At 34.4% G+C, this 12,384-nt stretch overlaps 2 protein-coding genes across 2 annotated transcripts; both read right to left on the reverse strand.

Moving 5' to 3' along the window:
- Nucleotides 1–9,674: 9,674 nt before the first annotated feature.
- Nucleotides 9,675–10,761, reverse strand: LOTGIDRAFT_56652 (hypothetical protein; the record flags this gene model as incomplete). Its single annotated transcript, XM_009053578.1, has 3 exons — nucleotides 9,675–9,850; nucleotides 10,288–10,383; nucleotides 10,596–10,761. Coding segments are annotated over 3 exons (438 nt in total), but the record flags the coding sequence as incomplete, so codon positions are not given.
- Nucleotides 10,762–11,569: 808 nt separating this feature from the next.
- LOTGIDRAFT_114922 (hypothetical protein) lies at nucleotides 11,570–12,150 on the reverse strand (the record flags this gene model as incomplete). Its single annotated transcript, XM_009053736.1, has 2 exons — nucleotides 11,570–11,679; nucleotides 12,000–12,150. Coding segments are annotated over 2 exons (261 nt in total), but the record flags the coding sequence as incomplete, so codon positions are not given.
- Between the last annotated feature and the right edge of the window lie 234 nt (nucleotides 12,151–12,384).

Below are 12,384 nucleotides of genomic sequence, written 5' to 3' on the forward strand. Positions count from 1 at the left end.
ACATTATCTAATAAACACTAATCAAATGTGGACGATCATAAGATAATTTTTCATTCTTTATCAGTTTTCAGATAGTAATATTTACTTTGGTAAATTTTCACACTCATTGCAACAAATTGAAAAAAAGTCGGTGACATTTCTCATAGTAGGTCTAAGTGAAATAAGAATTTTGATTCCATCTCACGTTTTGAAAAAAATGGTTCGAATAAGCCTATCAAATGTAAAATTTTAAGTATCGATATTGTATCGCTCAGTAACCTTGATTTTGGGTTATATCTTGGCACTGGTCGAAATACGCAAAGTATCTAGATTTTTTTCAAACTCAGTTTTCTCTGTAAATGATTCAGGAGGTTTATGTGAAAAAGCGCCTATTGTAGGATTTCTGGGTGGTTGGAAACTCAGAAGAAAGATGTTGTCATTGTCCATACAATTGGTGCAATATCTAAGACATACTCTGTTAAAATCTCTGTTGAAATGGTATAATGTATATGAAACGGGCCTTTAAATCATTGATCGAATAGCTTTAAGTTTCATTACACCAAAGAGTTTGATAATGTTTACATCCTGAGGTAGCCTACTTACATTACTGTATTTTACTGGGATAATTATGCAGATATGTGAAACCACTAGAAGCATTAAATATAATTTTACACTGTCGACAAAGATAATAGTGTAAATGTCCTCATGCCTAGAGTATTTTGCAAATATCTCCTACGTAGCAAATAATTGGTTAATAATGGGGATCCAATTTAAACTTCCGTAATTAAAATGAGGTAAAGATACAGAAATCGAAAAAATAATATATATTTAATTGTATAATGTATATTTTTAAACCAAGTTCTATTTTTACGTGGGAGAGAAAATATGTTGCATACTATTGGCCTACCTTTTTCCTTCCCTTTTTCCTTATGTCTCGTTTTTGAACCGAGAGCAGCTATTCTACAATCATTATATCTACTCTACAAGTAATATGTCTCTCTATTGAACTAAATCTATACTACAAGTCTACCTTCGAATTTTTCAACCCGGTTGTCAGTGATGCAGGTGAGACGTGCTGACATGGTAAAAGCGTCTAGTCGTTCGGATGGGACAATAAACCGAGGCCCCATGTGCTACAATCTGTGCACGTTAAAGATCCCTCGATAGTTGGAAATCGAAAAAAGGCAGGCTAATGCCACTGTTCTGGCAATACTTCCCGCATTGCATCGACTATTCTGTCTCTATTTAACTGAGACCTATTCCACAACCATTATGTTTCTACTTAATTGAGACAAATTATGCAACCATTCTTCCCCTTTAAATCTGGGACCTTATCTACAACCATTCTGTTTCTATTTAACTGAGACCTATTCTACAATCATTCTTCCCTTATATAACTGAGGCCTATTATACAATTATTCTGTTTCTATTTAACTGATACCTATTCTACAATCATTCTTCCCTTATATAACTGAGGCCTATTATACAATTATTCTGTTTCTATTTAACTGATACCTATTCTACAATCATTCTTCCCTTATATAACTGAGGCCTATTCTACAATCATTCTGTTTCTATTTAATTGATACCTATTCTACAATCATTTGTTTCTATTTAACTGAGACCTATTCTACAATTATTGTTTCTTTTTAACTGAGGCCTATTCTACAATCACTGTTTCTATTTTACTGAGACATATTCTACGATCATTCTGTTTCTTTTTAACTGAGACCTATTCTACAATCATTCTGTTTCTAATTTACTGAGACCTATTCTACAATCATTCTGTTTCTATTTAAGGCAGGCTAATGCCACTGTTCTGGCAATACTTCCCGCATTGCATCGACTATTCTGTCTCTATTTAACTGAGACCTATTCTACAACCATTATGTTTCTACTTAATTGAGACAAATTATGCAACCATTCTTCCCCTTTAAATCTGGGACCTTATCTACAACCATTCTGTTTCTATTTAACTGAGACCTATTCTACAATCATTCTTCCCTTATATAACTGAGGCCTATTATACAATTATTCTGTTTCTATTTAACTGATACCTATTCTACAATCATTCTTCCCTTATTTAACTAAGGCCTATTCTACAATCATTCTGTTTCTATTTAATTCATACCTATTCTACAATTATTCTGTTTCTATTTAACTGGGACCTATTCTGCAATCATTATGTTTTTATTTAACTGAGACTTATTCTACAATCATTCTGTTTCTATTTAACTGAGACCTATTCTACAATCATTTGTTTCTATTTAACTGAGACCTATTCTACAATTATTGTTTCTTTTTAACTGAGGCCTATTCTACAATCACTGTTTCTATTTAACTGAGACATATTCTACGATCATTCTGTTTCTTTTTAACTGAGACCTATTCTACAATCATTCTGTTTCTAATTTACTGAGACCTATTCTACAATCATTCTGTTTCTATTTAACTGAGACCTATTCTACGATCATTCTGTTTCTTTTTAACTGAGACCTATTCTACAATCATTTTTTTCTATTTTACTGAGACCTATTCTACAATCATTCTCTTTCTATTTAACTGAGACCTATTCTACAATCATTCTGTTTCTATTTAATTGATACCTATTCTACAATCACTCTGTTTCTATTTAACTGAGACCTATTCTACAATCATTCTGTTTCTATTTAACTGAGACATATTCTACAATCATTCTGTTTCTATTTAATTGATACCTATTCTACAATCACTCTGTTTCTATTTAACTGAGACCTATTCTACAATCACTCTGTTTCTATTTAACTGAGACATATTCTACGATCATTCTGTTTCTTTTTAACTGAGACCTATTCCACAATCATTTTGTTTCTATTTTACTGAGACCTATTCTACAATCATTCTGTTTCTATGTAACTGAGACCTATTCTACAATCATTCTGTTTCTATTTAATTGATACCTATTCTACAATCACTCTGTTTCTATTTAACTGAGACCTATTCTACAACCATTCTGTTTCTGTTTAACTGAGACCTATTCTACAATCATTCTGTTTCTATTTAACTGATACCTATTCTACAACCATTCTGTTTCTATTTAACTGAGACATATTCTACAATCATTCTGTTTCTATTTAACTGAGACCTATTCTACAATCATTCTGTTTCTATTTAATTGATACCTATTCTACAATCACTCTGTTTCTATTTAACTGAGACCTATTCTACAATCATTCTGTTTCTATTTAACTGAGACCTATTCTACAATCATTCTGTTTCTATTTAACTGAGACCTATTCTACAATCACTCTGTTTCTATTTAACTGAGACCTAGTCTACAATCATTCTGTTTCTGTTTTACTGAGACCTATTCTATAATGACTTTATTATCTGATCAAGTTTGTTGGAATTTGCAGCAACCAAAAAAGTCGCACAGAAATTCGAAATGGTGTAAAGAGATGCCATCGAATACCTCGTAGTTCACTGAAGACTAGAAAATGAATTTGTTGTTTGTTTCAACAATGGCGAAACCTAATGCCACATCTTAATATTATCTGTAAAATATCAGGTACCGATAAATCCTGATTTATACTGGTTGAACTTAACTGAATACAATTATAGTAAGCAAACCAAGTGGATTATGGTGTGATAATCAAGTAGATTTCTGAGATAACTTTGGTAATCTAATACATTAAAACAAACAGCCAGATCTCTTCCTCTATTACGCAGTGCATCTCGATCAAGTGGACATACGGTCACTCTCGACTCTGTCATTGTAAGTTGGTTTGATCAACCGATTGCTTTCAGTTCCAGATTTCTGTGCAAAAACTAAAATTTACGTTAATTTGTTGTGCATGGTAGAAATTCCATTCTAGTTGACTGGACACATACTCCGAATGTGTTGGTTAGTGAAGTCAGTTTCAAGCTGCGGGTTATTGATTTATACGTTTAGATCTCATATATGTATTGCAGTTTCGCAATTTTGAAAATTTACTTACCATTGTGGAGAATATCAACGAAAACTAAAAATCCTGAAGTAACATTTAGTTTTCACCATAGGCATCTATATTGTCTTTTAAATCTTAGAGCAAGTGAACACATACACAATGTCTTTCATAAAATTGTCCAATCGAATTGTCAAACTTCTAAGCACATATATTTGCCTCGGACGTCTTACAATAATGACTTTTAGAACTTTAAACTAACTCTTTAAACATAACTTTTAACCAATCGTAGAAGACGTTTAATTTAGTAAACATAATATTCCTGCGTTCTTATAACATAAGGTTGGTTTAACTTTCCCAATTACTTGGTCCATTCTTAATTTTTTATGGTTTATTTGTTCACTAAATGACGATATTGATTTAAAATCTTGGGCTACATAATTCATCAAAACAGTAATCAAATCAAAGAGATATTTCAACGTACACTTCACTTCTTCATATATCAATGAGTGAAAAAGTCTTTTATTCCGAGTTTTTGTATGAACACATCAAAAACATTATAAATTATAATGTAAGAGGCGGTGTATACGGGGTTCAAAGATTAGAATTTGATAATATCCTAAAATAAAAGAAATGTATGCAATGAAAAAAGAGTCATAAATTAAGATAACTTATCATATATTAAATCTTAAGATTTTTATCAGAAAAGTTGTCCATAATAGAACGCCGTGTAGTGCACACGACGTGATGAGTTAGCTCTTATATTACACTATATTCTCATACTTCTGTAACCATGGGAGGAACTTTTAGGATCGGCCCGCATCTCGCCTGAATCTCTGCCAGTCCTTTTTTGGCCCTATTGAATCCCAACCAATGCAGCATGGCGAAGGGTTGGAAGTCAGGGACGTTAAGTACCCGCAAGTACATGAAAAAGACACGGTGGAGACGGTTCCTCGTGCGTTGTTTGGTCGTAGGGGCAGAAAGAGTCTAAATGAGTGCATCTCTGTTCTAAAGAGGACTCTCTGAGCCAGTTGTTGGTTGCGACAACAACGCAGTAAGGACACCTTTATGGTGTCACGATCCCCTTCTAGTCCAAGTTTAATTATTATTTCATTTCGTGTGCTTTTACTTATCACATAAGTTGAATCCCAAACCCTGGAAAGAATGGTCTGGACTTGGTCTAGAGGTTGTACAGCATGCCCAATAAGTGGACAAAATCAGACAATATCAAGCGTAAACTCGGAATATTGTTTTCGGTCGTTAATGCAAAAAATAAAGAAAAGACATAAAACGAAAACAAAACCAGACTAAAATGCACCCCACTTAAACAACCTTCATTATAATAAATCTCTATGTTATTATCATTCTTAACGGTAATTAAAATTGTATCATGTCACTGTACTAAGAGAACCATGGTAAATACCTCTACAAATATGCATTTTTTACTGCATCAACTTAAATATTTTAACTGTTGTTTCCGTAAATAAAAACACATTATGCCGTGTCAAGAAAATCAAATACATTTGAATAAAAGAAACCCGTTAGTTATTTCAACTTTCTCAACTTGTAACCTTTAAACAAAAGACAATTACTGGTTTTTATCACAAAAAATATCAAAGAAAGTCTTAAAATTCTCAAATCCAAATCGGATAAGATACTGTATCAAAACGAAGGTCGATCTCTACATGGAGTTTAAAAATTGAAACATATTATATTTGCTCCCCAAAATAGCATTACTGTTGTACACTAAGTTAACAAATTACTGTTAACCCTATGTGACTCACGTACATCAACAATAGCAAACATTTAACCCCCTAACCGCACACTTTGAAGTGTGCTTAATAGCTATATGTTTGCCACTGAACATGTTTTACTGTTTTATGAATGTAAAGAATTGCATCAAGAATGCAGGTTGGAGTCAAACTAGGTGTGAAGAGACAATCCTACCTATTATTCAAATCGCTGGAAGGACAAGACCATGTTTTTAAAGGAAAGGTGTCAGCTAAATTAATGGTTTGATAATATCAGATCAGTATGAAAGTACACAGAAGTCTTAAAAGGATTATAAAGAGGATTTGTAAATTTGTTATGCTTATCGGAGACACTAATAGCATCAATTTGTACCATTCCAAATTTCAATCAGACGTCTGTGGTTCCTGCATTTCCACTATAACTAAGTGTTTGATCACGTCACCCCCGCAAAATTTGCTTGTGTCACATAAAACCTCTGTCGGGTGACGTCATAAAACACTTAGCTTCATTAGAATTGCTAGAACCACAGACGTCTGATTGAAAATTGGAATTGCGCAAATTGGGGCAATCATTGACCCCGATACCCATACAAAATTTAGAAAAACCTCTTCACAATCCCTTTTACCAAATGGACAATCCATTTCGCACTTTTTTTTCACTAAATGAACGTTGTACTGATGGTTATTTGTTAAATCTTTCAGATACGTTTAATCGTCATAAGATAAGAAATTTGGCCTTGACTTGTTTGCAATTTGAGAGGTAAACGTAAATAGGTACAAATGTTTTTCTTTTTTAAATCAAGAATAACAACATTGTTGTATTGAAGTTGACATCACATAATATAGTAAAAACTCATCACGAAAAATCACTTATTAGATGCGCTGTAATACATGTGTATCACACAGGAATTTTTCTGAGAGATTGTTTAATAGAAATATATAAAGCTTATGTCTATGACCGAATACTACCGACATCAAATCTAATTGGGAGGGCTACTTGAAATAGAGCATTTTTTAAGGTGTGCACTCACTCAAATCAAGTCGTCGTAGCGTAATTTCTTAATCCATTTTACTGGTTTGTTTTCTTTATGATCATTTTGTCATATTCAAACACTACACTTCAAATTGTTGTTTTTACACTCGCCAACGCGTTGTCCTTTATGCAATATTCAATAAAAAAATGTCCTGTTGGTCTTTTTATTTTTACAAATGTCTTCTCATTTGCATTTTGCTCGTGGGGGGCATTTTGTTTTAGAAATACGCAAACATTCATAGTAACTGAATATTTGAAAAAAATTACGAAATTGTAATCAAGTTCTCGGGAACCTTCTCGTAGCAGCGAAGAAAAGGGCAATCAATAAAGGACCAATTAAGAAAAATGGTGTCTTGATGTAAAAGACTATGAACGTAAGGAAGGTGAAAGGTTAATCAACGAGAGTCCTTAAGGTGGTCGTTAATTGGTTTTAACTTTTTCAAAAACAATTCGATATTACAATGGACGAAATACGATATAAAATGGATTGAAGAGCCCAAACCCAAATCCCTATACATGTAAATATTTTTGAGCGTTCAATGCCCCCCTTAACAGTTGTTTGACCGAAATAAAACCTAAAGATAAGAATATATATTTACTTATTAGCTGCATTTTTAACAGAAACTTACACAATAAGTTGACGTTTATTGTTATCATTTGTATTTGAAATATGATAGTTTGATATTTTTGTTTGTTTTCTAATTGTTCCAAGACCAAACATCTCGGAATAGCTCCTAAAGGTACTTTCAAGATGGGTTTTCTTCTGTTATCATAGTGTATATCATAGGCGATTTAAAGGGGAATCCGGGATGTAGTCTTTTAATTGAGACTGATACAGAACAAATTAAAGGAAAATTAGCGAAGAAAGTAAAAGGGAAGAACATTTGCATATGTAATTTACATTCGGTCTCAAAGTTACAGTCTTGTCTCCAGTTGATATTGTTTTTGTTTACCACCAACTGCCCTGACCATTAATGTTAAGAAAGTTAATCTGTCTCGTTACCTTTCACTACACGCTTTAACATCCGCCTGTCAAAATGACAATGCAGGTCGATACAGATCACATTAGTATCGGGGTCACAAATTTTCAACAAAAATAGTTCGACCTCCACGAAAATACCTTCTTCACAACAGAGGAGAATTTTATTCGGGCATTCGAAAAACCCTCAATACTTCAATCTACAGTGTACTCTCTATAATCCGAAGTAGACTGGGACTATATGTATGTTGGATTACTAAAGGTTTTTTCTATCGCCGATGATTGCACCACCAGGCTTTGGAGTAGAGGCGAATGTTCAACCTTGTGACGGCCATTGCCACGGCAACTGTATTAAACTGCTGCAATCATCATTGGTGCCATCTGGGAGAATCCTTTATCGGTGGCTCAACTACCACTAAAATTCACGGCGGGTCCACACCACAGAAATATCATGAACTACAGATTGAAAATCTTGGAATCTTCCATTAACTGGCATTAAATTGACTTGCAGAATGTAGGAGAGCATATATGTGAACCTAAAATTCCTTGGGGAGGAAACCCATTCATCTAGTTCACTGTTTTTGATCAACACGAACTGAGTACCACTGACTCAACTTCCACCAAATCCATGGTGAGGAGCCCATCAACATTAAAGAAAATGTACCAAATTATTCCATAATCTAATTAGGCAACCAGCAATATATAAATAGACTGAAAATCTACCATTAATAGGTATTGAATTGACTTACAAAGGGGTCTCAGAATGCAGAATACGGACCCACACTCATCAAGTTGAGACTCTCCTGGGTATTATTTATTAATTTGCCACAAGAGATTGTCGGGCTTTTTACCTGCCTTTGTATTGGTTCAGACATGAGTTATCTCCCACAGTTCTGCAAAGTACGTCCCATGTAATGATAAGCTTTTTTGCAGTCTCACATAAAGAGTTTTCGGTTCCTGCAATCCCTTTCAATCGCAGTCACCTGATGGTGTAAATACTTTTCATTGCTGTTTCCGTGAAGAGAATCGTGTAAACGGCATAGAAGAATAAACTTGTCATTAAGGATGCCTGTGCATTGTTTTATGACTTCGATAAAATCTTGTTGTGCTAACCTGCTGTGGAGAACGAGCTCGGATCAAAACACGACAAAGGAGTCCCATGTAAATGCAACTTCAAAAAATACAGAATTACATGCTTCGTTCGGAATTAATGTTAATGAAGACAGGCATCGCCATGCTGAATGTAATCAGGAACACATCTTTACTCGTTTACACTTTTAATCCATCTGTCGGGGAATCTTTAACACAGACAACTGTCGATTCAGATTTATTTCCCTTGAAATTAAGTATGATTCCGAATGGCTAGACGCTTTTTTCCTTCTCAGTCCCTCAAACCTGTATCAGATGGCAGAGGTAAAACCGGTTTGAAAAATTCTGAAGTATATCTCGACCTTCACAGAGATTTAACCCAGCACCTTATTATAGTGAGCCTCACTACCAATTCAAATTTTTTCATTAAAAATTATTGCAGAGTGTAAAAATAAAATATTAAATTTACTAAAAAAAGATAAGCATAATAAATATTAAAAATAGAATTAGTAAAAAGCCATTTCTGTATAATTTAAAAACAGTAAAAATGTATTTAACAAGTTCATGGGGCATAGCAATTTTTCCGCACCTACTCTAGGCATGTAGGTTGATACCCACAATGACAAAGTTTACGTTTAACGACAGGCCTATTCATTAAAAATTAGCACCAAGTTTACAGAGGCCTGGCAGTTAAAATCCAATTAGTAAATCGTTGTGTTAAACTTGACCTTAGTCACAGCACGAGAAATCCACCAAGAGCAGCTCTATGTTAAGCCCTAACAGAATTAGTATCAAAGAGGTGAATCTTTGTGATTTTTCTCCATGGTATCATTTTCTATGTCCTTTATTGTTGGATTAACGTACACTTCCGGTTGTGTAATGCTTGCTGATCGACTTTTCTTACAACACCCGGTTCCGGTCGATTCAGATTTATCTCCCTTGAAATTGGGTAAGATAGGAACATATTTTGAGCATGCTAATTTGTCTAGATATTTTTGTATAAATGGTATATCATAAACATGTGATGAACTTCCGTCGTCAGATGCATTTTTGTCTTTTTCCCGCCAAGCTTTTATTCCTCTTTCTTCTTCTGACCCTGGAAAAAGAAATAATATCGATAATGATTGCATTGCGAGTCGGTATTTGTGTTGGGTCATTCAAATTTACGAGAAGTACGCTTAGGTCACGACCTGTCAACTATATAACCATGTTATTTAAATTCAGGGGGAAGATTCCAGTAAGCAGTGGCGTCACCAGCCTTCCGAAACTGGAGGTACAAGGGCAGACTGACTAAATTGGGGTGAGGAAATTCGTCAGTTCTGCGAAAGCATCTTTGGTGCAAGCTTCGCGCAGTCTCTTTAAGAAAAGTTTTGAAAAATAGAATTGATTCGGTGGATTTGGGCACATATTTGGGAAAAAACACGTTTACAATTTTTATTTTATATTTTATTTTATTTTTGAAAATGAAGTGGGTGTGCAATTAGAGGGTACCCTCAATCCCGAACGAGAAAAAAAAAGGTTCAATGTATTAACCTGGAATTGTGTTATCTAAGAAAAATGCCAATAAACCTGCCACAAACATGTTGGTGCTCAATAATACTGTAAATATCTGATCTACAATAACACTGCCTATTAAAAGAAAAAAGAGATAAGTATTACGTATTATCGCCGCTATTCTTTTCAACCTATTAATGAATTTATATTGCGCCCAAGAGAGCCGCCTTTCAACACCAAAGTACTTTACTGCTATCTTAAAATTCACATGTTTTGATTCACCTAATGAAATCATTCATTTGAGTAATATTAACAGCTGTCGCCAATGGTTTGAACATGTAATTTACCTGTATTAATAGGTGATGGTTGTTGTTCATTCATCCAGATTGGTACAGATAATGCAAACACTAACGGAACACCAATAACAAATAGATTTCTAGAAGAGTTAAGATTTACAAATTGTAAATTAGAGAGACCAACTGCAGTCACCATACCTAAAATATGACACATAATAAGATCAACACACTTGATTTTTAAAATGGCATTCCAATGAATTTATGACTTCTTCGTCTTTGAAAAAGCACCAACTGTGTCATTTTGACGGTTCTGAGGATCACAATTAAGCTTATGTAGCTCAGTAAATCAGATGCTTGCTCGTTATCTGAAAGACCAGGGTTCAATCCCTTAGGTCTGGTGGTTTGAAAAGGAAGTAAAGCGATCCCTCGCCGGTTGGAAATTGAATAAAAAGGTTAATGCTGCTGTCGTTGCAAATTTCCACAATTGCATAGTGTTTCCCGTTCTCATTGACCCAATGAGCAGAAAAGTAGGACGTAAAACTAATTGTCGTGTCATGAATGTCAAAATTAAACTTTACCAAACATGACAAGAAACATTCCACCAACAATAGGATCTGGTAGAGTAACAAATAATGCTCCAAATTTGTAAAACAGCCCAAAAACAGCATTATAACTGCACCCACTTGTGTTACAATTCGACTTCCAACCTGTGATGAAAATAGTTATTAGGATTCAGACAGTTTTCTGGAATTCATTGACAGAAATGACAAAATTAGGTGCATAGCCATTGTTATCCGATCAATTCCAAAATCGACTTTCTTTTCATACCTTAAATATCAGTCGAGGTTAAAGGGTTACATACTTGTATGTTAAAGGGAATCTTAAGCTGCTCTCTACCTTGGTAATGCCAATACCACCAATAGTATCACTACAGGAATAAAAAATGAGCATTGAAACGCATGCGATCAATTCTTAAATTCACTTTCTTAGCATACATAAATATATCAGTAGAGGGTTGTTGTAAATCATACCTTTGTAATGCCAATAGCACCAATATTTTCACTATAGGATGTGGTGCCACCTGGCGATCCAATACCAGCACCAATTACACAGGCTAACCCTTCCATTCCAATACCTGAAAATTATTCGATACCATGTAATTTCCACAAGCGATACCTGTTCACATGACACAGTACGAAACAAATCACAGATGAATCATGACTAAAATAGCTTCTTGTGTCACGAAATGGATAGATTTGATTGAATTGCACACCTGCGAACACATCCAATCAGATGCCTTAACACAAAGACTGTCAACATTGACTATTGTTTACATACTTTCTGTCTGTAGTCGCTAACACCAAAACTTATGGATACAGCAAATCATAATGGGAAACCAGAAAAAACCTCCACCACTACAAGACTTAATATAAATAGTAACACATAATAGCTTACCTCTGCTAACAGCACTCCCTGGTGGTGGTGGAGCATTGGCTAATCTTGCACATGCAAAATAATCGCCAACCGATTCAACTACAGACGCAAATACTCCAGCTAACATACCAAAAACACCAGCTAGACTAATAGTTGGTATTCCCCATTGTCCTATAAAGACATTGATAAACTGGCTGTCATAAGACACAGACAAAGGAGACTGTAAAACTTGTTAAAGGAATCTCTGTTTGTTTAAGTTCTATGGGTAAACTACTTATTGGATGTACCGACCTACTCTCTTGCACAATTCAATTGGAAAGGACGAAGCGACATATGGAATATATTTAGCTATCGGATTGGAAACACTCAGACAAAACAAAAATGAACTACCGGTAGTAATCAGAAT

This window comes from Lottia gigantea (genome assembly GCF_000327385.1).
Source record: "Lottia gigantea unplaced genomic scaffold LOTGIsca_20, whole genome shotgun sequence".
Lineage (NCBI taxonomy): Eukaryota > Metazoa > Mollusca > Gastropoda > Lottiidae > Lottia > Lottia gigantea.